At 43.8% G+C, this 25119-nt stretch overlaps 1 protein-coding gene across 2 annotated transcripts in view; it reads left to right on the top strand.

The window, feature by feature from the left end:
* Positions 1-24510, top strand: part of LOC129869683 (flavin-containing monooxygenase 5-like) — a 32631-nt gene extending 8121 nt beyond the window's left edge. For both annotated transcript variants that reach the window (XM_055944335.1, XM_055944336.1), the window contains exons 2-10: positions 3018-3159; positions 4086-4274; positions 4403-4568; positions 4824-4966; positions 21720-21916; positions 21984-22119; positions 22194-22413; positions 22568-22640; positions 22732-24510. In XM_055944335.1, coding sequence (XP_055800310.1) covers positions 3028-3159; positions 4086-4274; positions 4403-4568; positions 4824-4966; positions 21720-21916; positions 21984-22119; positions 22194-22413; positions 22568-22640; positions 22732-23167 — 1692 coding nt within the window. In that variant the 5' untranslated portion in view covers positions 3018-3027 and the 3' untranslated portion in view covers positions 23168-24510. The remainder of the gene's footprint in view (positions 1-3017; positions 3160-4085; positions 4275-4402; positions 4569-4823; positions 4967-21719; positions 21917-21983; positions 22120-22193; positions 22414-22567; positions 22641-22731) is intronic.
* Positions 24511-25119: the final 609 nt, after the last annotated feature.

Genomic DNA, 25119 nt, shown 5'->3' with positions numbered 1-25119 from the left:
CCTCCAGATGTGACGCTTGGCATTCAGGCTAAAGAGTTCAATCATGGTTTCATCAGACCAGAGAATATTGTTTCTCATGGGCTGAGATTCCTTTAGGGGCCTTTGGTAAACTCCAAGCAGGCTGTCATGTGCCTTTTACTGAGGAGTGACTTCCGTCTGGCCACTATCATAAAGGCCTGATTGGTGGAGTGCTGCATAGATGGTTGTCCTTCTGGAAGGTTCTCCCATCTCCACTGCAGAACTCTGGAGCTCTTTCAGATTGACCATCGTGTTCTTGGTCACCTCCCTGATCGGGGCCCTTCTCCCCCGATTGCTCAGTTTGGCCGGGCGGACAGCTCTAGGAAGGGTCTTGGTGGTTCCAAATTCTTCCAATTAAGAATGATGAAGGCTACTGTGGAAACAGGATGCACCTGAGCTCAATTTCGAGTCTCATAGCAAATGGTCTGAATACTTATATAAATGTGATATTTCAGCAAATGTATAAAAATCTGTTTTTGCTTTGTCATTATGGGGTATTATGTGCAGATTGGTGAGGAAAAAACAACAATTCAATCCATTTTAGAATAAGGCTAATGTAACAAAATGTAGAAAAAAAGAGAAGGGGTCTGAATACTTTCTGAATGCGCTGTAAATAGCTGTGAGTTGCTAAGCCAATCATTTATTGATTGACAATGGTGTTTGGATTTAAAATCCAATCAGTGAAGTTTTAAAGAAATAGTGCCTTCAGAGAAATGCAAAACATGGTTAAAATAACACCAACACGGTTCAAATAAAACTAATCAGAAAGAAAGCCTTGAATTCCCCTTCCTGTGGTGCTGTCCATCTCAGTCCACTGCCCCACCCACCCCACCAGGGCCTATAGTCAAGGGGTCATAAACTTTGTATCTTAGCTGGACATTTTTCATGACCATACTCCAGAAACCGTGCTATTCCCACTAACCAATCAGGGGCACTGATCTGGTCTGGCATGCAGGGTTCCTAGTGTCCAGGGGTGTAGTGCTGCCGGAGCGTGGGCTAAAGGTGCTCCCTCACTTTTTTCGGAGCTGGTAAAACTATTTTTGGAAAATTAATTTTGATAAATTCTAAATAAATTATATTTAATTGCCAATAAAATCCCATGATGAATGGCAGACAAAATAAATGTGTATAGCAGCCTAAAGGTAGGTAAGTGGCAGTGTCTTTTCTCTAACAGAGGCGAGACTTATGACGAACTGTAGGCTACGTGTGTGTACTGCGGAGGCCCGTCAGGCTTGACCATTTTGGCCAATAAAAAGAGAAAAATATGCAGCTCGGCGGAGTGTGACGGGGTTTAAACAGATGAACTTTCTCACACCAGCTGTATCAATTATCCAAATTCACTGCGTCTGCATTGATGTTCATAAAACTCCACGTACCCCCTCTCGCGCAGTGGAACCCAGAACGATATGTGACCACTTGGTTAAAGCGACACCATTCTGCCAAAGACCCCAAAACCAGAGTGGCCACTGAAAAGCCCAAGGAGCCTGATCCTCTCTGGAAGTTGCTGTAGCCCTGCTTGGGATATTTGCAGCAATGTTAGTCACCAACGCTCTGGATAACATCAAAACAACATAGCCAGCTCTGCTAGGGCAAGTAATGGTCAGATTGGGGTGTTCTCTCATTATGTGTCTGGAAGTAGTTAGCAAGCTAGCCAATCTTGGCTAGTAAGCTTGGGTGTGGAAACAGAGAGAGGGGGGACTCAGAACTCTCCAGCGAAACACCAAGGAACAATGCACTGAACCACAAACTGAACTGAATCCCTAATTGACGGACCTGTACTCCTACAGACAGATATAGAGACAGAATATCAATAATATTAATAATAACATTCACAAACAATAATATGTTTGTGATATACTGAGATTTCCATGTAGACTTCTTTTTTTTTTAATGTCTTTGTTTTATTACTGCCGTTTTGAGGCCAGAACGTTTAGATCAATCATCGGCCAGTGTCCGGAGTGCGCGTTGAACTTTCCGAAAGTGACACGTTTTGAATTTACGAACTGACAATCTGACAGCACAGTTGCAGTCACCAACGCTCTAGATAACATAACAGCCTAACCAGCTTTGCTAGGGCGAGTAATGTTCTGTGAGCTGTTCTGTCATTTTGTGTCTGGAAGTAGCTAGCAAGTTAGCTTGGGTGCTTGACTTCTGTTCGTACAGAACGCTCGGCTCAAACCTTAAGGAGCTGGGCGGTGCTAAAGCTTAAGAGGGTGTGAACGATGCTGAATGATTGTAGAAGGCTCTCCAATAGTAGTACCAAAACATTCAATGGCCATTTAAAATAGCAAAGCTGGTTAGGCTGTTATGTTATCTAGAGCGTTAGTGACTGCAACTGTGCTGAAAGTAACCAAAATTACTTTCCCATTGTTCCTCAACTGTAGTGTATGATATAGCATTTTGTAGCTCTGAATCTCAACTTTTGTCCAATGTAAAAAAAACAGGTCCCAAATGTTTCTACATAAGACCGGTTTGGAGCCGGTCGGTCACATATGCTTTGATTGAAACAAAATACAAGAAAGACTAATAGTTAAATGCCATCTGCTCTAAATCGCTCACGAAAGAGTAATTCAAGAATAGCTAAATGCATATTCCCATCCATGAAACTGATTGAGATCAAATGAATGGCATGCAGATGCAGTTTGGACATTTCACCAGTAAAGCGTGAAGAGTTAACATTCATGATAATGAATTTTGAAATTAAGTATGCCTAACTTGGTGTTTGAGAGTGTTAAACATATAAAAATGTATTGAGACTGTGGGCATAGGTAAACGTTGCAATTGGGGGATGCATTTTATCCATATTCTATATAGGCTATTCAATAAGATACATCTGTCGGTACAAACTTTGAGGAAATTATGACATGATTTAGACCACTGTCAGTCTTTCTCCAGGTGAGTGTGATATTGTAAATTGGTTGTAGTTAATCCAATGGTACAAACCTCTCTCTCTCTCTCTCTCTGTCTCTGTCTCTGTCTCTGTCTCTGTCTCTGTGTAGTTCCATCATAATGGTGCGTACAGTAGCAGTGATCGGGGCGGGTCCCTCAGGTCTGACCAGCATCAAGAGCTGTCTGGATGAGGGTCTGGAGCCCACCTGCTTTGAGAGCAGTGAAGACATCGGAGGGCTGTGGAGGTTTAAGGTGAGTGGACTGAGTGAGGAACCTGATGCCTGATCAACACTAATCTACTCTGCATGTGTGCATACGTACGTACATGTGTGTTGAGTGTGTACCTATATGGATATTTGGGATTGCCCACCACTGCATGAGATTTCAATATCCAATATAAATGACACTGGCTCTGTTTCAATATCTAAAGTTTATGCATCATAGAATACCCTGGCTTTGTTCCAATATCTAATGCATTGGACACATTATAAGGGGTATATTCACCTTATGATGCCCCGCTCACTTGACCCAGTTCCTGGGTTTCCACTAGTTATTACAGGCACAAAGAAAACATGAATGAAAACAAAAATGTGCTTTCTGGTCATAATTTAAGGTTACGGTTAGGCTAAAGGTTAGCAGTGTGGTTAGTGTTACGGCGGTTTAAAATACAATTTTAAGAAGATTGTAGAAATAAATAGACAGGGTTTATGACTTTGTCGTTGTGGTAACTAGTGATGACACGTTCCTGATCGAACGTGATTGTTCACACTCACAGACGTGATTCAAACAGTTTTAGAAACTTCAGAGTGTTTCCTATCCAAATATACTAATACTATGCATATCTTATCTCATGGGGATGAGTAACTGGCAGTTGAATTTGGGTATGCTTTCATCCAAACGTGAAAATGCTGCCCCCTAACCCTAGAGAAGTTAATGGGCCGTAAGGAGGATAACAGTCGTAACAATTTGGATGCGCCCTTCAAATCAAACTTTGTCACATGCGCAGAATACAACAAGTGTTGACCTTACCGTGAAATGCTTACTTACAAGCCCTTAACCAACAGTGCAGTTCAAGAAGAGTTAAGAAAATATTTACCAAATAACCTTGCCAGTTGTTATATGTTGAATAGTAGTGTGTCTATTGGAGCATATCCTTAGTCGGTGTCCTTGTCCTGTAGGAGCATCCAGACCCAGGCAGGGCCAACATCTACCAGTCTGTCATCATCAACAGCTCCAAGGAAATGATGTCATACAGCGACTTCCCCCCTCCAGCTCACCTGCCCAACAACATGCACCACTCCCAGCTGCTGATCTACCTACGACTTTACGCTGAGACCTTTGACCTCTTCAAGCACATCGTCTTCCAGGTCAGAGGGCATGAAGGAAGGAAGATGATGTTTATTCAGTCACATCTTATGTTAAGATCCCTTTCAATGGTAAATAATGATTAATTTTGCGGTGCATGCGTGTCTGCCTGTCTACCTGTGTGTGTCAGACCACTGTGGTGAGTGTGCGACAGAGGCCAGACTTCCCAGTGTCGGGCCAGTGGGAGGTGGAGACAGAGGGGACAGAAGGTCAGAGGGAGACTCAGGTCTTTGATGCTGTGATGGTCTGCACCGGTCACTTTACACAACCACACCTGCCTCTCAATGACTTCCCAGGTAACTGTCAAATCTCTGTCGCTATCATAGTCTCCGGTGACATTGTGTATTTGTGTATTGTTCATTTTATATGCTACTATCACTGGAGATATATAGACTCAAATCCTAATCACATCCTTCTTACATACATACATCATCATGTGTAAATCCCAGTCATAGCCCTCACAACGTATAATTTGAATAATTTGCTCGATCATTAATCAATTACCATGATAGAGTATCATTATTTATCATTTGTTTATCTTATCCACCCAGGTATAGAGGAGTTTGAGGGCAGGTACTTGCATAGTTGGGAATATCGCAGTGCTGAGGGGCTGCAGGGGAAGAGGGTGGTGGTGGTCGGTATCGGGAATTCTGGAGGTGACATCGCTGTGGATGCCAGCAGAGTAGCGGAGCAGGTGAGTGGGAAGTCATCTGATTCTTCTGGAAGTATTTCTCTCAGATATTATGTAGGGAAGTATGCAAAACTCCTAGCTATCATGAACAGGAAGAGACTAAGCAATCTCTAGCACCATTCATTCTCTCTGTCGATAATTCTAATGGTAACTGTATCCACTGGCAAATTGGGAAAGAGTGAGGTGATTGCCATCTGAGAGTCAACATCTTTATTGCAGCAGTGCTGTGTCCCAGCGGTAATCATCTGTAAGGAGCTATCCTCGTTAAGTAACATAGTAAATGCAAAGCATTTAATATTTAAATTCATGCTCTTCAAAATGAATTTTGTAACTTTGTCCTAGCAGCATTTAACTGCAATGCACTCCCGCATCATATGGGGTCAATTTCATCGTAAAACATTTCCTGTGTTAAATAGTCTGTGAACAAACTTAAAAACCGAGGTAAAGACAAGTTGGTTATTCGACGGATATTCGCCTGCAGTTTTCCTTACGTCCACCAACAGCAGTTAGGGACCGTCAACATAGTGACAAATCACATTTTTCAAATTTCAATAGCTATTTAACCATTACTCCTTTAAAAACTGGTTCTAGCTAACCCGATGGCATAGACACACATTGCACACATTTATTTTCTGTGGATTTGCATCTCGCACTATTTTAAATTATAAAAAAAATTGAATTTCAATAGCTCATTGGTCATATGACCTACTGGACTCAAACAAGGTTCAGAATGTCCATTTACTACCCTTCTATATTGCACACCCGTTAGTTAGTCCATTTTCATCTCACACATTTTTTTTTTTTTTTTTTTCATTTTTTTTTTATATATTTTTTTTATTATTATTTTTTTTTTATCCCATTTTCTCCCCAATTTTCGTGGTATCCAATCGCTAGTAATTACTACCTTGTCTCATCGCTACAACTCCCGTACGGGCTCGGGAGAGACGAAGGTCGAAAGCCATGCGTCCTCCGAAGCACAACCCAACCAGCCGTACTGCTTCTTAACACAGCGCGCCCCCAACCCGGAAGCCGGAAGCCAGCCGCACCAATGTGTCGGAGGAAACACCGTGTACCTGGCCCCTTTGGCTGGCGCGCACTGCGCCCGGCCCGCCACAGGAGTCACTGGAGCGCGATGAGACAAGGATATCCCTACCGGCCAAACCCTCCCTACCCCGGACGACGCTATGCCAATTGTGCGTCGCCCCACGGACCTCCCGGTCGCGGCCGGCTGCGACAGAGCCTGGGCGCGAACCCAGAGACTCTGGTGGCGCAGTTAGCACTGCGATGCAGTGCCCTAGACCACTGCGCCACCCGGGAGGCCCATCTCACACATTTTTACATTAATTTTTCAAAATGTAAAATTTCAATTGCTCCTTGGTCATGTGACCTACTGACTTCAAACATGGTGCAGAATGTACCCTTCTATATTGCACACTTGTTTGTGTACTGTAAAATCACGTGGTTTCACATACATTTTTCATAGTTTTAAATTTCAATAGCTCCTTGGTCATGTCAATTACACACCTCTGAAGCGTGCAGTGGATATACACCCATATTGCATAACCTTTAGTTATGTCTCTTCTATATTGTTGTACATTAATATTAGTTTGACAATTAGGGGGTTCAGTCCAGTGTTGTTTACCCTCTTCTTTAATATTTATCTATAATAATTGGTAGTTCTAAGTACTTATTTTCCCTGTTTATTTTTCCACAGTATTTATTAACAGCGGTACGCAATAGAAGAGAGACAGATAATATCTCCTTTCGTCGTTAATATCAACCATAAAGGAAAAGGGCAAAGTACGAGAGTCATGCTATTAATTGTCCAAAGCAGGGATGGAGTGAGCTAGTGAGGTAGGCTGAAGTGGGTTTGCTGGTCAATACATATACTGAACATGTAACCACAGTAATGGTGGCCAGTATATCAATGAATAAAAATGTAATATTGACAAATTAAACAAAAATTGTAGACCTTTAATCTTTTCCAACATGTCAACAGACACTTAACTTCAAATAAGTATGAAACATTTCACCGTGTTAACTTTCTCTTTATCCCTGGTTGATGTACATGTCAGAGGCTCTTCAGTGTGGATGGGGTAGAGCATACATTTTCAACAACAAAGACAGCACTTCCAGTTTGTGTTCTTTACTCTGTTGAACTATTTTGTCTTCATTCCTAGTTACAGCGCATGGAACCACCGTTGGCATGCAAAACATTCTATCAAAACAAAACAAAGCGTAACACGTTATAAATAATATCAATGTAGTATGACGAATTAGCCATCCATTGTTTTATATCATAAATTGTCTTACATGCCGTCACTGTTGTCAAAAGATTCTAAACATGTTAAATAAAGTTACTAACCCAGTCAGTCTTTGGGCCACATCCAGGTTCTTTATCAGTGGCACACATGAAGCAGTTGTTGGCTTTGTTGAACTCTGAAATCATAGGCATGAACTGAACATATGGCTGTCCCACACAACTACATACAAATAAAGAATTTACATTTACTTTGAATTAAATGTCATTACATACCAGACATTTTTGTATATCCTCAGCCATTTCTTTTCGCAGTTGCTCCATATGTTTTTGAAGGTTCCATATTAATTTGGGAGGGGATGTTGGGGAAGTTCTGTGCAACTTCCTTGGCCATCTACACCAAAAAATAAAATACAGTTTTTGACCTAATTGTCACTACAGCTAACCATTCATTATTGAAAATATAACTATCAAACCTGCATTACAAAGAACCTGCAGCTGAAGGTGTCCTGCTGCATGGTGTGAGTTATTTCCCCTCCATTCCACTTTATGTCCATCCAGTCGTCTTTTCCATGGCAGTATCTTCTCATTTTGAAGTATTCTCTTTTTAATGTAAACATAATGGAATTCTGATTAGTAATAGGCAAATTAATACACAAGCCACATTTGTATGCTGTTTTCCTTATCACTATAATTTAGTAGTAGAGGTAATTTCCTTTATGCCCCTTTATTTATTTATTTATTTATATATACACACACACAGCTTAAATTATAGGCACTGAACCATTTACAGGACAATAATAAAAGTAGCATATAGGATCCAACCCTATCACAGAGTGAATAAATGAGCGTTTGTAGACTTTAAAAAAAAAATATGAAGTGACAGTTTCATCAGTACGTGCTTAAACAAAGTCATATCACAAAGATCACAGATGACAGTGCCCACCAAATCTATGACAATAGAGAATGAATTGTAAGCACCAAAGTGTGTTTGTCAAAGTAATATCTGAAAATGTCAGTTGTGGAACACAATACTTCTATTTGCAATAGCAATTTATGATATATGCAGTTGAGGAATATTCCATGTACCAACACTACATGTAGGACGGACAGAAGACATTCCCACATACAGTATTTTTTTATTTCACCTTTATTCAACCAGGTAAGCCAGTTGAGAACAAGTTCTCATTTACAACTGTGACCTGGCCAAGATAAAGCAAAGCAGTGTGACACAAACAACAACACAGAGTAACACATGGAATAAACAAACGTACAGTCAATAACACAATAGAAAAGTCTATATACAGTGTGTGCAAATGAGGTAAGATTAGGGAGGTAAGGCAATAAATAGTCCGTAGTGGCGAAATAATAATTACAATTTTGCAAATAAACACTGGCGTGTTAGATGTGCAGCAGATGAATGTACAAGTAGAGGGACTGGAGTGCAAAGGAGCAAAAAATAATAATAACAATATGGGGATGAGGTAGTTGGATGGGCTATGTACAGGTACAATGATCTGTAAGCTGCTCTGATAGCTGATGCTTAAAGCTAGTGAGGGAGATATGAGTCTCCAGCTTCAGTGATTTTTGCAATTTGTTCCAGTCATTGGCAGCAGAGAACTGGAAGGAAAGGCGGCCAAAGGAGGAATTGGCTTTGGGGGTGACCAGTGAAATATACCTGCTGGAGCGAGTGCTACGGGTGGGTGCTGCTATGGTGACCAGTGAGCTGAGTTAAGGCGGGGCTTTACTTAGCAAAGACTTATAGATGACCTGGAGCCAGTGGGTTTGGCGACGAATATGAAGCGAGGGCCAGTCAACGAGAGCATACAGGTCGCAGTGGTGGGTAGTATATGGGGCTTTGGTGACGAAACGGATGGCACTGTGATAGACTGCATCCAATTTGCTGAGTAGAGTGTTGGAGGCTATTTTGTAAATGACATCGCCGATGTCGAGGATTGGTAGGATAGTCCGTTTTACAAGGGTATGTTTGGCAGCATAAGTGAAGGAGGCTTTGTTGCGAAATAGGAAGCAGATTCTAGATTTACTTTCAGATTGGAGATGGTTAATATGAGTCTGGAAGGAGAGTTTACAGTCCAACCAGACACCTAGGTATTTGTAGTTGTCCACATTCTAGGTCAGAACCGTCCAGAGTAGTGATGCTAGGCTGGCGGGCAGGTGCGGGCAGCGATCAGTTGAAGAGCATGCATTTAGTTTTACTTGCATATAAGAGCAGTTGGAGGCAACGGAAGGAGAGTTGTATGGTTAGTTAACTCTCCAAAGAAGGGCCAGAAGTATACAGAATGGTGTTGTCTGCGTAGAAGTGGTTCAGAGAATCACCAGCCGCAAGAGCGACATCATTGATGTATACAGAGAAAAGAGTCAACCCGAGAATTGAACCCTTTGGCACCCCCATAGAGACTGCCAGATGTTGGTAAACCAGGCGAGGCAGTCATTTGAGAAACCAAGGCTGTTGAGTCTGCCGATAAGTTCGTAACTTCCCTGAAAGGTTGCATATCGCGGGGGCTATTCGATGCTAATGCAGTACACCACAGGATGTCTTTGTGCTGGTCAAGGGCAGTCAGGTCTGGAGTGAACCAAGGGCTATATCTAAACATTTTGAACAGGGCATGCTTATTTAAGATGGTGAGGAAAGCACTTTTAAAGAATAACCAGGCATCCTCTACTGACGGAATGAGGTCAATATCTTTCCAGGATACCCGGGCCAGGTCGATTTAGAAAGGCCTGCTCGCTGAAGTGTTTTAGGAAGAGTTTGACTATGATATGGGGTGGTCGTTTGACTGTGGACCCATTACGAACGCAGACAATGAGGCAGTGATCGCTGAGATCCTGGTTGAAGACAGCAGACGTATTTAGATGACAGGTTGGTCTATGAGGGTGCCTGAGTTTATGGATTTGGAGTTGTACCTGGTAGGTTCCATGATAATTTGGGTGAGATTGAGGGCATCTAGCTTAGTTGTAGGACGGCCGGGGTGTATATATACTCACAAAAGACGTAGGAATTTATTTTTAGAAATAGTAGGCCGTGCATCAAATTATTATTTTCATCAGAAAATCCAACCCTCAAATGCACTATTGCATTTTGTAAGTTGTCTGCAGGTGGCTTGTTGTGAATGCACTCAAATATCAAGTCCCGTGTGGCTCAGTTGGTAGAGCATGGCGCTTGCAACACCAGGGTTGTGGGTTCATTCCCCACGGGGGGACCAGGATCAATATGTATGAACTTTCCAATTTGTAAGTCGCTCTGGATAAGAGCGTCTGCTAAATGACTAAAATGTAAATGTAAGTCATTATCAGGTTATGTAAACTGCGTTCTAATACTCAACGTAGAAGGATTTGTCTTCATGTGGCAGCGTAGCCTAGTGGTTAGAGCGTTGGACTAGTAACCGGAAGGTTGCAAGTTCAAATCCCCGAGCTGACAAGGTACAAATCTGTCGTTCTGCCCCTGAACAGGCAGTTAACCCACTGTTCCTAGGCCGTCATTGATTAATGTTCTTAACTGACTTAAATAAAGGTTAAAAAAAAAAAAAAAAAAAATGTACAGTATATGAAAGTGATGTAATGAAAAGGATTCTTTCACCTTATCAAGCTCACTCTGACTGACAAATCACTGCCTATTACTGTGATTAAAAAGAGCATATGAAACATTGTTTTCATGAGGCCTACCTGTGTGCCTTCCTTTAAGCACCTCTGTTTGAACACCTGTCCTGCGCTTGATCCATAGCACATACAGCCATTTGTGGATCTATTCAGTGTCCATGTAAAAGATAGTTTTGCGAGGTTGGAACATTTGTTAACTAACTTAAAACTTCTTATGGCTGCAATCCCGTTAACGGGATCGATATGACAACAGCCAATGAAAGTGCAGGGCGCCAAATTCAAACAACAAATCTCATAATTAAAATTCCTCAAACATGTATCTTATACCATTTTAAAGGTAATCTTGGTGTTAATCGCACCAAAGTGTCCGATTTCAAATAGGCTTTTCAGCGAAAGCACCACAAACAATTATGTTAGGTCACCACAAACTCACAGAAAAATTCTGCCATTTTTCCAGCCAAAGAGAGGATTCACAAAAAGCACAAATAGAGATAAAAGTAATCACTAACCTTTGATGATCTTCATCAGATGATACTGATAGGACCTTATGTTACACAATACATATATGTCTTGTTCGATTAAGTTCACATTTATATCCAAAAACCTCAGTTTACATTGGGGCCATGATCAGAAATGCCTCCAATATCCGGAGAAATTGCAGAGCCACGTCAAATAACAGAAATACTCATCATAAACTTTGATGAAAGATACATGTTTTACATAGAATTAAAGATACACTTGTTCTTAATGCAACCGCTGTGTCAGATTTCAAAAAGCTTTACGTCAAAACACAATATTTAATCATCTGAAAACGGCGTTCAGCCACAAAAGCAAGCCATACAGTTACCCGCCAAATTGTGCAGTCAAAAAGCATTATAAATCTTCACATACCTTTGCTGATCTTCGTCGGAATGCACTCCCAGGACTCCCACTTCCACAAGAAATGTTTTTTTTTTCAGTAATGTCTATCATTTATGTTCAAATAGCTATTTTTGTAGCGTGTTTGGTAAACAAATCCAACGTCAGGGAAGCACAAAAGTTCCGTAACAGTCCGTAGAAACATGTCAAACGATGTATTGCATCAATCTTTAGAATGTTTTTAACATAAATCTTGAATAACGTTCCAACCGGAGAATTACATTTTCAGATGAGCGATGGAACAGAGCTCCCTCATGTGAACGTGCATGGTCAAAGAATGGTCAGGTCATGGCAGACCTGACTAATTCCCCTCTCATTCGGCCCCCCTTCACAGGAGAGGCATCAGACAAGGTTCTACAGACTGTTGACATCTAGTGGAAGCCGTAGGAAGTGCAAACTCATCCATATCTCGCTGTGATTTCAATAGGATCTTGGTTGAAAATCGACCAGCCTCAGAATTTCCAATTCCTGTTTGGATTTTTTCTCAGGTTTTTGCCTGCCATATGAGTTCTGTTATACTCAGACATAATTCAAACAGTTTTAGAAACTTCAGAGTGTTTTCTATCCAATATTAATAATAATATGCATGTATTAGCAACTATGACTGAGGAGCAGGCCGTTTACTCTGGGCACCTCTGTGCACCTACTCAATACTGCCCCTGAAGCCATAAGAAGTAAAAAAATAAAATGAATAAATAAAAATGTTTAACACCTATGTGAAATGAAGGCCTGCAAAGCTTACAAATTTAAGTCTAATAGCATGATATGAAAGTAGACAAACATCAGAGTGAGCGATATGAAGGTATAGTCAGTGGACATTCTGAACCTTGTTTGAGGTCAGTAGGTCACATGACCAAGGAGCTATTGAAATTTTACATTTTGAAAAATTCAGGTAAAATCTTGTGAGATGAAAATGGACTAACTAAAGGGTGTGCAATGTGTAGACCCACTGAGTGAACATTCTGAACCGTCTTTGAAGTCACTAGGTCACATGACCAAGGAGCTATTGAAATTCTAAATTTTGAAGAATTCATGTAAAATCTTGTGAGATGAAAATGGACAAACTAAAGGGTGTGCAATATAGAAGGGTAGTCAGTGGACATTCTGGACCTTGTTTGAGTCAAGTAGGTCCCATGACCAATGAGCTATTGAAATTCGAATGTAAAAAAGGTTTGTACTTTGTTTACGCTCCCTTACTAATTCAACCAGGAATACAAAATGCTGCTCACATTTCCACAAGTTTATTAGCTTAGGAAAGTGAATTAATGTCCAAATCGTGAAAATAAGACCTGTGCAATGTTGTGCGCAATTTTTTCAAACATAATGACACTTATTTGGAGTCTCTGGCTCAAGTGGTTTGTAGGCTATTGAGGTTTGAAAGCGCGAATATCCAACTTGAAACTGTCTTTACCTCAGCCTGTTAGCTGAGGTATTCAAAGGATATTCGCGCTTTCAAACCTCAATAGCTTTCAAACCACTTGAGCCACAGACTCCAAATAAGTGTCATTATTTTGGAAAAAATGCGCACAACATTGCACAGGTCTTATCTTTATGATTTGGACATTAATTCACTTTCTAAGCTAACAGACATATATATATATATATATATATATATATATACACTGCTCAAAAAAATAAAGGGAACACTTAAACAACACAATGTAACTCCAAGTCAATCACACTTCTGTGAAATCAAACTGTCCACTTAGGAAGCAACACTGATTGACAATAAATGTCACATGCTGTTGTGCAAATGGAATAGACAAAAGGTGGAAATTATAGGCAATTTGCAAGCCCCCCCCCCAAAACAGGAGTGATTCTGCAGGTGGTGACCACAAACCACTTCTCAGTTCCTATGCTTCCTGGCTGATGTTTTGGTCACTTTTGAATGCTGGCGCTGCTCTCACTCTAGTGGTAGCATGAGATGGAGTCTACAACCCACACAAGTGGCTCAGGTAGTGCAGTTCATCCAGGATGGCACATCAATGCGAACTGTGGCAAAAAGGTTTGCTGTGTCTGTCAGCGTAGTGTCCAGAGCATGCAGGCGCTACCAGGAGACAGGCCAGTACATCAGGAGACGTGGAGGAGGCCGTAGGAGGGCAACAACCCAGCAGCAGGACCGCCACCTCCGCCTTTGTGCAAGGAGGTGCACTGCCAGAGCCCTGCAAAATGACCTCCAGCAGGCCACAAATGTGCATGTGTCTGCTCAAACGGTCAGAAACAGACTCCATGAGGGTGGTATGAGGGCCCGACGTCCACGGGTGGGGGTTGTGCTTACAGCCCAACACCGTGCAGGACGTTTCGCATTTGCCAGAGAACACCAAGATTGGCAAATTCGTCACTGGCGCCCTGTGCTCTTCACAGATGAAAGCAGGTTCACACTGAGCACATGAGCACATGTGACAGACGTGACAGAGTCTGGAGACGCCGTGGAGAACGTTCTGCTGCCTGCAACATCCTCCAGCATGACCGGTTTGGCGATGGGTCAGTCATGGTGTGGGGTGGCATTTCTTTGTGGTGCCGCACAGCCCTCCATGTGCTCGTCAGAGGTAGCCTGACTGCCGTTAGGTACCGATATGAGATCCTCAGACCCCTTGTGAGACCATATGCTGACAGATGCACATTTGTGGCCTGCTGGAGGTCATTTTGCAGGGCTCTGGCAGTGCACCTCCTTGCACAAAGGCGGAGGTAGCGGTCCTGCTGCTGGGTTGTTGCCCTCCTACGGCCTCCTCCACGTCTCCTGATGTACTGGCCTGTCTCCTGGTAGCGCCTGCATGCTCTGGACACTACGCTGACAGACACAGCAAACCTTTTTGCCACAGTTCGCATTGATGTGCCATCCTGGATGAACTGCACTACCTGAGCCACTTGTGTGGGTTGTAGACTCCGTCTCATGCTACCACTAGAGTGAGAGCACCGCCAGCATTCAAAAGTGACCAAAACATCAGCCAGGAAGCATAGGAACTGAGAAGTGGTCTGTGGTCACCACCTGCAGAATCACTCCTGTTTTGGGGGGTGTCTTGCAAATTGCCTATAATTTCCACCTTTTGTCTATTCCCTTTGCACAACAGCATGTGAAATGTAATGTCAATCAGTGTTGCTTCCTAAGTGGACAGTTTGATTTCACAGAAGTGTGATTGACTTGGAGTTACATTGTGTTGTTTAAGTGTTCCCTTTATTTTTTTGAGCAGTGTATATATAATGGGACAGTACAACAGTGGTATGCAGAACGGCATCTCAAGGATGCACAACTCGTCAATCCATGTCATGGATGGATTATTGCAGCAGACGACAACACCGGGATCCACTCCTATCAGCTAAAAACAAGAAGCAGCCGTTCCAATGTGCATACAATCACCAACACTGGACAATTGAAGAGTTGAAAAACATTGCCTGGTCTGACGAATCCCGGTTCCTGTTGCATCACGCTGATGGCAGAGTCAGGATTTGGCGTAAACAGCATGAGTAGATGGACCCAGCCTGCCTGGAAATACAATTTTTAAAGTTTAGTACGGATAGTCCTCCTACGTCTTTCCCTCTTTGTAAGTTTGTTCATTTTAACCCGGGATCGAAACCAACTATGGATTTTTCCCCCAATAGCTAGAAGGGGGAGACCAGGGAAGCATTTGAACAACAGTACTATCAGAAAGTATTCATGCCCCTTGACTTATCCCACATTTTTTGGGTGTTACAGCCTAAATTCAAAATGGATTAAACATGTTTTTTCTCACCAATCTACACACAATACCCCATAATGACAAAGGGAACCATGTTTACAATTTCTCTCTGCACATTTATTGAAAATGAAATACAGGAACATCTCATTTACATAAGTATTCACATCCAAGTCAATACTTTGTAGAAGCACCTTTGGAGGCGAATACAGCTATGTCTTTCTGGTTAAGTCTCTAAGAGCTTTCCACACCTGAATTGTGTGACATTTATTATTTAAAACATTATTCAAGCTCTGTCGAATTGATTGTTGATCATTACTAGACAACCATTTCCAGGTCTTGACATAGATTTTCAAGTAGATTTAAGTCAAAGCTGTAACTCTGCAATTTAGGAACCTTCACTGTTTTCTTGGTAAGCAACTCCAGTGTATATTTGGCCTTGTGTTTTAGGTTATTGTTGTGCTGAAAGATGAATTCATCTCCCAGGGTTGTGTGGAAAGCAGACCGAACTAGGTTTTTCTCTAGAATTTTGACTCTGCTTAGCTCCATTGCATTTCTGCTTCATCCTGAAAAACTCCCCAGTCCTTAACTATTACAAGCATACCCATAACATGATGCAGCCACCACTATGCTTAAAAATATGGAGAATGGTACTTAGTATTGGATTTGCCCCAAACATAACACTTGTATTCAGGACAAAAAGTGAATTGCCTTGCCACATGTTTTTCATTATTACTTTAGTGCCTTGTTGCAAACAGGATGCATGTTTTGGAATATTTTTATTTTGTACAGGCTTCCTTTAAATTCTGTCAATTAGGTTAGTATTGTGGAGGAACAATGTTGATTTCTCCTATCACAGCCATTTAAACTGTTTTAAATTTACCATTGGCCTCCTGGTGAAGTCCCTGTGCGGTTTCTTTGCATTTGACATTTACAATTTAGTCATTTAGCAGACACTCTTATCCAGAGTGACTTACAGTTAGTGCATTCATCTTAAGACGGCTAGGTGGGACAACCACATCACAGGCATAGAAAGTACATTTTTCCTCTAATGTGGCTGTCAGTAGAGTCAGAGCTAGAAGGGGTCGAGGTGAGGAGGAGGATTATTTAGCATACTTTTTGAAGAGGTAAGGTTTCAGATGGTTTTGGAAGATGGGTAGGGACTCTGCTGTTCTAGCTTCAGGGGGAGGCTGGTTCCACCATTGGGGTGCCAGGACAGAGAACAGCTTGGACTGAGCTGAGTGGGAGCTGCCCTCTCGTAGGGATGGGAGAGCCAAGAGACCAGAGGTGGCAGAACGGAGTGCTCGGGTTGGGGTTTAGGGTTAGAGCGACCTTCCCCTCTTGCTGTTCCATAGGTGAGCTCCATGGTCTTGTAGTGGATGCAAGCTTCAACTGTAAGCCAGTGGAATGTGCAGAGGAGCGGGGTGACATGATAGAACTTGGGAAGGTTGAAAACCAGACGGGCTGCTGCGTTCTGGATAAGTTACAGGGGTTTGATGGCACAAGCAGGGAGCCCAGCCAACAGTGAGTTGCAGTATTTCAGACGGAAGAGTACTAGTGTCTGGATTAGGATCTGTGCCGCTTCCTGTGTGAGGAAAGGTTGTACTCTATGGATATTGTAGAGAATGAACCTGCAGGAGCGGGTCATTGCTTTTGATGTTTGCAGAGAACGATAGGGTCACGCCAAGATTCTTTGCACTACGGAAGGGCGACACTGTGGAGTTTTCAACCATGATGGAGAGATCTTTGAGTAGGAAGGCCTTTACTGGGAGGAAGAGCAGTTCAGTCTTGTTGAGGATAAGGTGGTGGGCCGACATCCAAGTTGAGATATCTGCCAGCCACGGAGAGATGCGTGTTAACACCTGGGTGCCAGAAGGGGGGAAGGAAAAAGTAGTTAAGTGTCATCCACATAGCAATGATAGGAGATACCATGACGGAGCCGAGTGACTTGGTGTGTAGAAAGAAGAGGAGAGGGCCTAGAACCGAGCCCTGGAGGACACCAGTAGTGAGTGTATGTGGTGCAGACGTAGATCCTCTCCACGTCACCTGGTAGGAGCGACCTGCTAGGTAGGATGCAATCCAAGAGTGTGCACAGCCCTGAGAGGGTGGAGAGGAGGATCTAATAGTTCATGGTGTCAAAGGCAGCGGATAGATCTTGGAGGATGAGAACAGAGGAGAGTCAGCTTTGGCATTGCGTAGAGCCACTGTGTGACAGAGAAGAACAGTCTTGGTTGAGTGAACCGTCTTGAAGCCTGACTGGTTAGGGTCAAGAACGTTGCGAGGCATTGGAAAACCTCTGGTCTTTGTGATTGAATCTGTGGTTGAAATTCACTGCTCTACTGAGGGACCTTACAATTATTTGTATGTGTGGGGTACAAAGATAAGTTAGTCATTCAAAAATCATGTTAAACACTATTATTGCACACACAGTGAGTTCATGCAACTTATGTGACTTGTTAAGCAACTTTTTACTCCTGAACTTATTTAAGCTTGCCATAACAAAGGGATTGAATATTTATTGACTCAAGACATTTCAGCTTTTCATTTTTATTTAATTAGATTTTCCACTTTGACATTATGGGGTATTGTGTGTAGGCCAGTGACAACCCCTCAATTTAATACATTTTAAATTCAGGCTGTAACACAACAAAATGTGGAAAAAGTCAAGGGGTGTGAATACTTTCTGAAGGCACTGTACAGAAATTCATCAGTAGCAATTAACGCAACTCGGATGTTAGTCTATTGTAACGGGTGACGCTCTCCTCATCCTCGGATGAGGTGAGGAGAGAGGGATCTGAAGACCAAAACGCAGCTTGTGGGAAATAAGCCATCTTTATTATAACAACGATAAAGATGGCAACACGAAACGAAACAAAACACTTTCAAAACTACAAAATAACAAAACGACGTTGACTAGACCTGAACATAAACTTACATAACTAAACATAAACTTACGTACAGGAAACAGACGACATCGAAACGAAACAAACAAACGCTACAGTCCCATGTGGTACGAACATAACATACGGACACAGGAGACAATCACCCACCAACAAACAGTGAGAATGCCCTACCTAAATATGACTCTTAATTAGAGGCAAACGCAAACCACCTGCCTCTAATCAAGAGCCATACCAGGCAAACCAAAACCAACATAGAAACAGATAACATAGAATGCCCACCCAACCTCACGTCCTGACCAACTAACACACAAAAACTAACATAAATAGGTCAGGAACGTGACAGTACCCCCCCCACAAGGTGCGAACTCCGGACGCACCAGCACAAAGTCTAGGGGAGGGTCTGGGTGGGCATCTAACCACGGTGGTGGCTCAGGCTCCGGGCGCGGTTCCCACCCCACCATAATCCATCCTAACTTCCTCCCTCCAAGAATGTCCAACCTCTTTTTTCCCCCACAAAATCCTCTTAATAACATATCTAATAATGACAACACTGGGACAGAGAGATAAACCAAGACAGAGGGATAGATAAGAATATAAAGGTAGATGAAGATAGAGAGGGAGATCAGGATAGAGGGGCAACTCCGGACTGAAAGGCAGCTCCGGACAGAGAGACAGCTCTGGACTGATGGGCAGTTCTGGGTAACTAGCCTTTTCAGGCTGAAGGGCAGCTCATGGCTGACTGACGAATCTCGACGCTCATGGCTGGCTGACGGCTCTCGACGCTCATGGCTGGCTGACGGCTCTCGACGCTCATGGCAGGCTGACGGCTCTCGACGCTCATGGCAGGCTGACGGCTCTCGACGCTCATGGCAGGCTGACGGCTCTCGACGCTCATGGCAGGCTGACGGCTCTCGACGCTCATGGCAGGCTGACGGCTCTGGCTGCTCATGGCGCTCTGACGGCTCTGGCTGCTCATGGCGCTCTGACGGCTCTGGCTGCTCATGGCGCTCTGACGGCTCTGGCTGCTCATGGCTCTCTGACGGCTCTGGCTGCTCATGGCTCGCTGGCGGCTCTGGCTGCTCATGGCTCGCTGGCGGCTCTGGCAGATCCTGTCTGGTTGGCGGCTCTGGCAGATCCTGTCTGGTTGGCGGCTCTGGCAGATCCTGTCTGGTTGGCGGCTCTGGCAGATCCTGTCTGGTTGGCGGCTCTGGCGGATCCTGTCTGGCTGACGGCTCTAGCGGCTCCTGTCTGGCTGACGGCTCTAGCGGCTCCTGTCTGGCTGACGGCTCTGTAGGCTCATGGCAGACGGGCGGCTTTGCAGGCTCATGGCAGACGGGCGGCTTTGCAGGCTCCTGGCAGACGGATGGCTCAGACGGCGCTGGGGAAACGGATGGCTCAGATGGCGCTGGGGAGACGGATGGCTCAGATGGCGCTGGGGAGACGGATGGCTCTGGCCGGATACGGTGCACTGTAGACCTGGTGCGTGGTGCCGGAACTGGAGGCACCGTGCTAATGACAAGCACCTTCCTACTAGTGCGGGGAGCAGGGACAGGGCACACTGTATTCTCAAAGCCTACTCTATCCCTGATGCGTGGTACCGGCACTGGTGACGCCGGGCTGAGGACAAGCACATCAGGATTAGTAGGGGGAGAAGATACAGTTTGTACAGGGCTCTGGAGACGCACTGGTAGCTTAGTGCGTGGGGCCGGAACTGGAGGCACCGGGCTAGATACATGCACTACAGGGAGAGTGCGTGGAGGAGGAACAGGGCTCAGGATACGCACTGGTAGCCTAGTGCGTAGTGTATACACTGTAGGTACTAGGCTGGGGCGGGGAGGTGGTGCCGGAAATACCGGACCGTGGAGACGTACTGGCACTCTTGAGCATTGAGCCTGCCCAACCTTACCTGGTTGAATGCTCCCGGTTGCCCGACCAGTGCGGGGAGGTGGAATAACCCGCACCGGCCTATGTAGGCGAACCGGGGAAACCATGCGTAAGGCAGGTGCCATGTATGCCGGCCCGAGGAGACGCACTAGAGACCAGACGCGTTGAGCCGGCCTCATGACACCTGGCTCAATACTCAATCTAGCCCTACCAGTGCGGGGAGGTGGAATAACCCGCACTGGGCTATGCACTCGTACAGGAGACACCGTGCGCTCTACTGCGTAACACGGCGCCTGCCCGTACTCCCGCTCTCCACGGTAAGCCTGGGAAGTGGGCGCAGGTCTCCTACCTGCCCTTGGCCCACCACCTCCTAGCCCCCCCCCAAGAAATTTTTGGGAATTACTTACGGGCTTTTTCGGCTTCCGTGCCAGACGCGTTCCCTCATAGCTCCGGTTCCTCTCTCCGGTAGCCTCCGCTCTCCTCAGTGCCTCCAGCTGTTCCCATGGGAGGCGATCTCTACCAGCTAGGATCTCCTCCTATGTGTAGACACCCTTTCCATCCAAAACATCGTCCCATGTCCATTGCTCCTTTCTCTCCTGTCCCTTACTCCGTTTAGTTTCCCTTTGCCGCTTGGTCTTAGCGTGGTGGGTGATTCTGTAACGGGTGACGCTCTCCTCATCCTCGGATGAGGTGAGGAGAGAGGGATCTGAAGACCAAAACGCAGCTTGTGGGAAATAAGCCATCTTTATTATAACAACGATAAAGATGGCAACACGAAACGAAACAAAACACTTTCAAAACTACAAAATAACAAAACGACGTTGACTAGACCTGAACATAAACTTACATAACTAAACATAAACTTACGTACAGGAAACAGACGACATCGAAACGAAACGAAACAAACAAACGCTACAGTCCCATGTGGTACGAACATAACATACGGACACAGGAGACAATCACCCACCAACAAACAGTGAGAATGCCCTACCTAAATATGACTCTTAATTAGAGGCAAACGCAAACCACCTGCCTCTAATCAAGAGCCATACCAGGCAAACCAAAACCAACATAGAAACAGATAACATAGAATGCCCACCCAACCTCACGTCCTGACCAACTAACACACAAAAACTAACATAAATAGGTCAGGAACGTGACATCTATCTACCGAGGTCCTATTGACTTGAGTGTTCTGTTGAAGTTTCTAGAAATGGTTTTATCTATGGAAGGAAATATATTTATTCCTAAATATTAAAATGGAAAACTATTGGGATTCCTTAAGTATAGATGGAGGCCTCCATCGGGGTCTTGAGAGGCAGTAGGACAGATTTGGTTAGATTTATTTTTTAACTTGATGGTGCTGAATTTGACTGATCTTCAAAGCGTTTGAGAGGTATTGAGATACATTGTTTAGATAAAGTAAAATATTGTCGGTGTATAATGAAACTAGGCCACCTCTGACAAAGATCATTAACCCTTCCTCTCCTGGTCTACAGGTATACCTCAGCACACGGAAGGGGGCATGGGTAGTCAGCAGGGTGGGGGCAGGGGGCCTGCCAGGTGACCTGGTGGGCACTTCACGATTGGACAAGCTGCTGCAGAAGCTCTTCCCCTCCTGGATTACCAGGATGATGGAGAAGAATCTGAACCAGAGCTTCGACCACAGACTGTACGGCCTACAGCCAAAACACAGGTATGCTCTATACATATCTGACTGGCTGGCTGACTGGCTGGCTGGCTGACTGATCCATCTATTTCAGGTTCTTTGCCCAGATCCCGGTGGTGAATGATGACCTGCCTGGTCGAATCATCTCTGGTCGTGTTCTGATCAAACCTAACATCAGGGAGATCAGAGGCTCCAGTGTGGCGTTTGAGGACGGCAGCGTTGTGGACAAGGTGAACACACACACACACACACTCTCTCCTCCTTTCTCACCTCCTCTTTACCCTACTCTACCTCTCCTTTCTAGGTGGATGTTGTGGTGTTTGCCACCGGCTACAACTATGACTTTCCCTTCCTGCCTTCGGGTCTGCTGGCTAATAGCAGTCACCGCCTGTCTCTGTACCGTAATGTGTTCCCCCCTGGGCTGGCCCGGCCCAGTCTGGCTGTAGTGGGCTTCATCTGTAACCTGGGAGCCATCAACCCTCTGGCTGAGATGCAGGCCCGCTGGGCCACCCGGGTCTTTAAAGGTAAAAACTAACTAACTCATTAACTCCCCTTTTCCTGAATTGTCCAGCTCTGTGTCTGAAGTTGTTGAGTAGATTAGTGTATTTGAATGCGAGTGATTGAAGCTTTGAGGTTGTTGTCATTATTAATGTGTGATTACATAATGTCTTGCTCCAGGGTTACTAACTCTGCCCTCTGAAGAAGCCATGCTGCAGGATATAAAGAGAGACACCAGTACCTTGCAAAACAGGTGGGACAACAACCATGCGTTATTACTCACATCATTATTTTGCTAACAGGTAACAAACTATTCACCTGTGTGCGTCTCCCTCTCCCTCCAGGTTTGCCTGTTTGGAGCGTCACCCTCTCCAGGTGGACCATATCCCCTACCTGGACTCCATGGCAGAGGAGTTAGGAGTTCGACCCAACCTCCTAGGGCTGCTGCTGAGGGAGCCTGGTGTGGGGCTTCGTGTGCTGCTGGGGCCCTGCACTCCGTACCAGTACCGTCTGAGAGGGCCAGGGCAGTGGGACGGGGCCCGACAGGCTATCCTCACCCAGTGGGAGCGAGTAGCCCAGCCATTCAGGACCAGGATGGCTGCACAACCAGAGAGCAGAACCAGAGCTTCCTGTAGTCTGAGACTGACATTGACCCTGTCTGGCGCTGTTCTCCTACTAACCCTCTATACTAGACACAGTCTCTCATCACTCCTCTCACATCCCACAGGCCTCCTCTATAAGATGTACAGTCCATCTGAGACCATGTGGGGGTGGAAATGAACACTATGGGCCTATTGCAACCACTGTTGGCCACTATTTTATCTCCAGGTGATCTCTTGTTAAACCATCAATACACGTTAACATCACCCGTACAGCTGATCTCAATTGCTTCCAAAATTTGCTGCTCCCAAAAAGCAGAGCTACGTGTGAGGTTGGTGTTAAGTTAGTCCTGTTTTCTCCCAACATGTTCTACAGGGTATTTTCTTTGGTAGAAATAAAACCTGGTAATCGAGCAAACTAAGGGGTGATTTAACTATTTGATAATCATTCAGTACAACTACAATAGTCATTTCTTGTTTAAGACAACAATTATACTGTGGCAATATAGGTTATATGAAGGGAAAACTCATGTTGGTGCACTCATTACTTATTCATTTACAAATTATGTAATTCATGAATTATAACTTGTGTAATTAAGTATGGCTAAAATATCCCTGAACTGTCCACATCTGAAATGTGTAACAAAATCAAGCCAATCATGATTGAGTTAATATAATCTGTATTAAATTATAGTCTAATCAAGGTTTTTCAGATGACAAAAATTATATTCTAGTTATATTGGTATGTTTATATGAATACTGTATTCTTTAGGGCTTTTAGAGTTATTCAGTGAACTCAAATTACGTTTTTGTAATTTTAGTGCTCACATTTATTTTTATCGTGGTTAATCAAATTGTCTAAAAGCGTACAAAATACACTGAAAACAGTCTACACAGCTAAAAACAACAATGCAATGTCAAAACAAGTTGACATTGAGGTTAAAGAAAGTGTGCTTTATCAATCTACCCGATTTTGCTAACCGATACTTTGGACAAAATCAAGACATCAATATTCTTGTAATGCTTTTTTGTATAAAACATCTTAAATGACAGCTTAATTTAAGCAAATTCTGAATTTTCCATTAATCGTGATTAATCACAGGAATACTTGCGATTAACTCAATTACATGGTTTTTTAGTTTGGCAGCCCTAATATTCTTACAATATGCATTTTACAGTATTTACCAGCCTTCCGATTTGGAATGTTCGATATTTCATTGGGGTCGGGAGTAGATAGCCAAGATTCAGACTTGTTTGACATGGTAACAACATGAGATCAACTGATCTGTGGGTTTTTGGTTGAAAGCAAGTTTGTCTTAACACTTAGGTGCATGTAATTTCCCATTAGTAGCATCAAGCGCTAACATACAACTGAGTGTTAAGTTCTGCCTGTTGGTTGCAATGGGCCCATAAGAGCAGGGGGTACTAAGTGTGTGAAAGACAACTACTGTAGACTAATACCATTGTGCTGTCTTATTAGAGAAAATGTACAAGAATGCAATAAAGCAAGGCTATCAAACCCTGTTTCTGGAGAGCTGCCCTCTTATGTTTTCGCTCCAACCCCAGTTGTAACTAACCTGATGCTGTGTTCACGACCAATTGGGAAGGTGGTAATATTTACCACAAACAACTGGGAAGAATCCAATTGAATGACCCTCCAACTAGTAATTAGTAGTGGGAAACTTGTCTCATCACTGTGCTCTGAGTTTCCCACTTGCACCTCTGATATCACTGTCAACAAAAAGACTACAAGCCTGGCGGCATCTTCAGCAGTTGTTGTTCATGGTAAGAACTAAATACAAATTGTTGATACAAAATTCATTCTGTTATTTCTTTTGATTTAGAAAGTGAAAGCAGCGCTGGATATACTTTTTATAGGCAGAAACTGACTGAGCAAAACAATCACAAGCCTTCTAAGGATGTCCATGTTTGTGTATTACCCAGTTCAAAATGTAAATGTACCCAACTCATATTTAAGACTTCACAACTGGTATTACCACCTTCCCACTTATAAAAGCAGCATGGTTCAGTTTATCAACCAGCTAATTAAATCTGGTGTGCTACATTAAAAGTTGTAGTGAAAACCTACAGGATGGTAGCTCTCCATGAGCAGGGATAAGCCCTGCAATAGAG

Source organism: Salvelinus fontinalis, chromosome 14, assembly GCF_029448725.1.
Source record: "Salvelinus fontinalis isolate EN_2023a chromosome 14, ASM2944872v1, whole genome shotgun sequence".
Taxonomy (NCBI): Eukaryota; Metazoa; Chordata; class Actinopteri; order Salmoniformes; family Salmonidae; genus Salvelinus; species Salvelinus fontinalis.
Note: the sequence above shows the minus strand (reverse complement) of the source record. Positions and strands in the feature narration are given on the sequence as shown.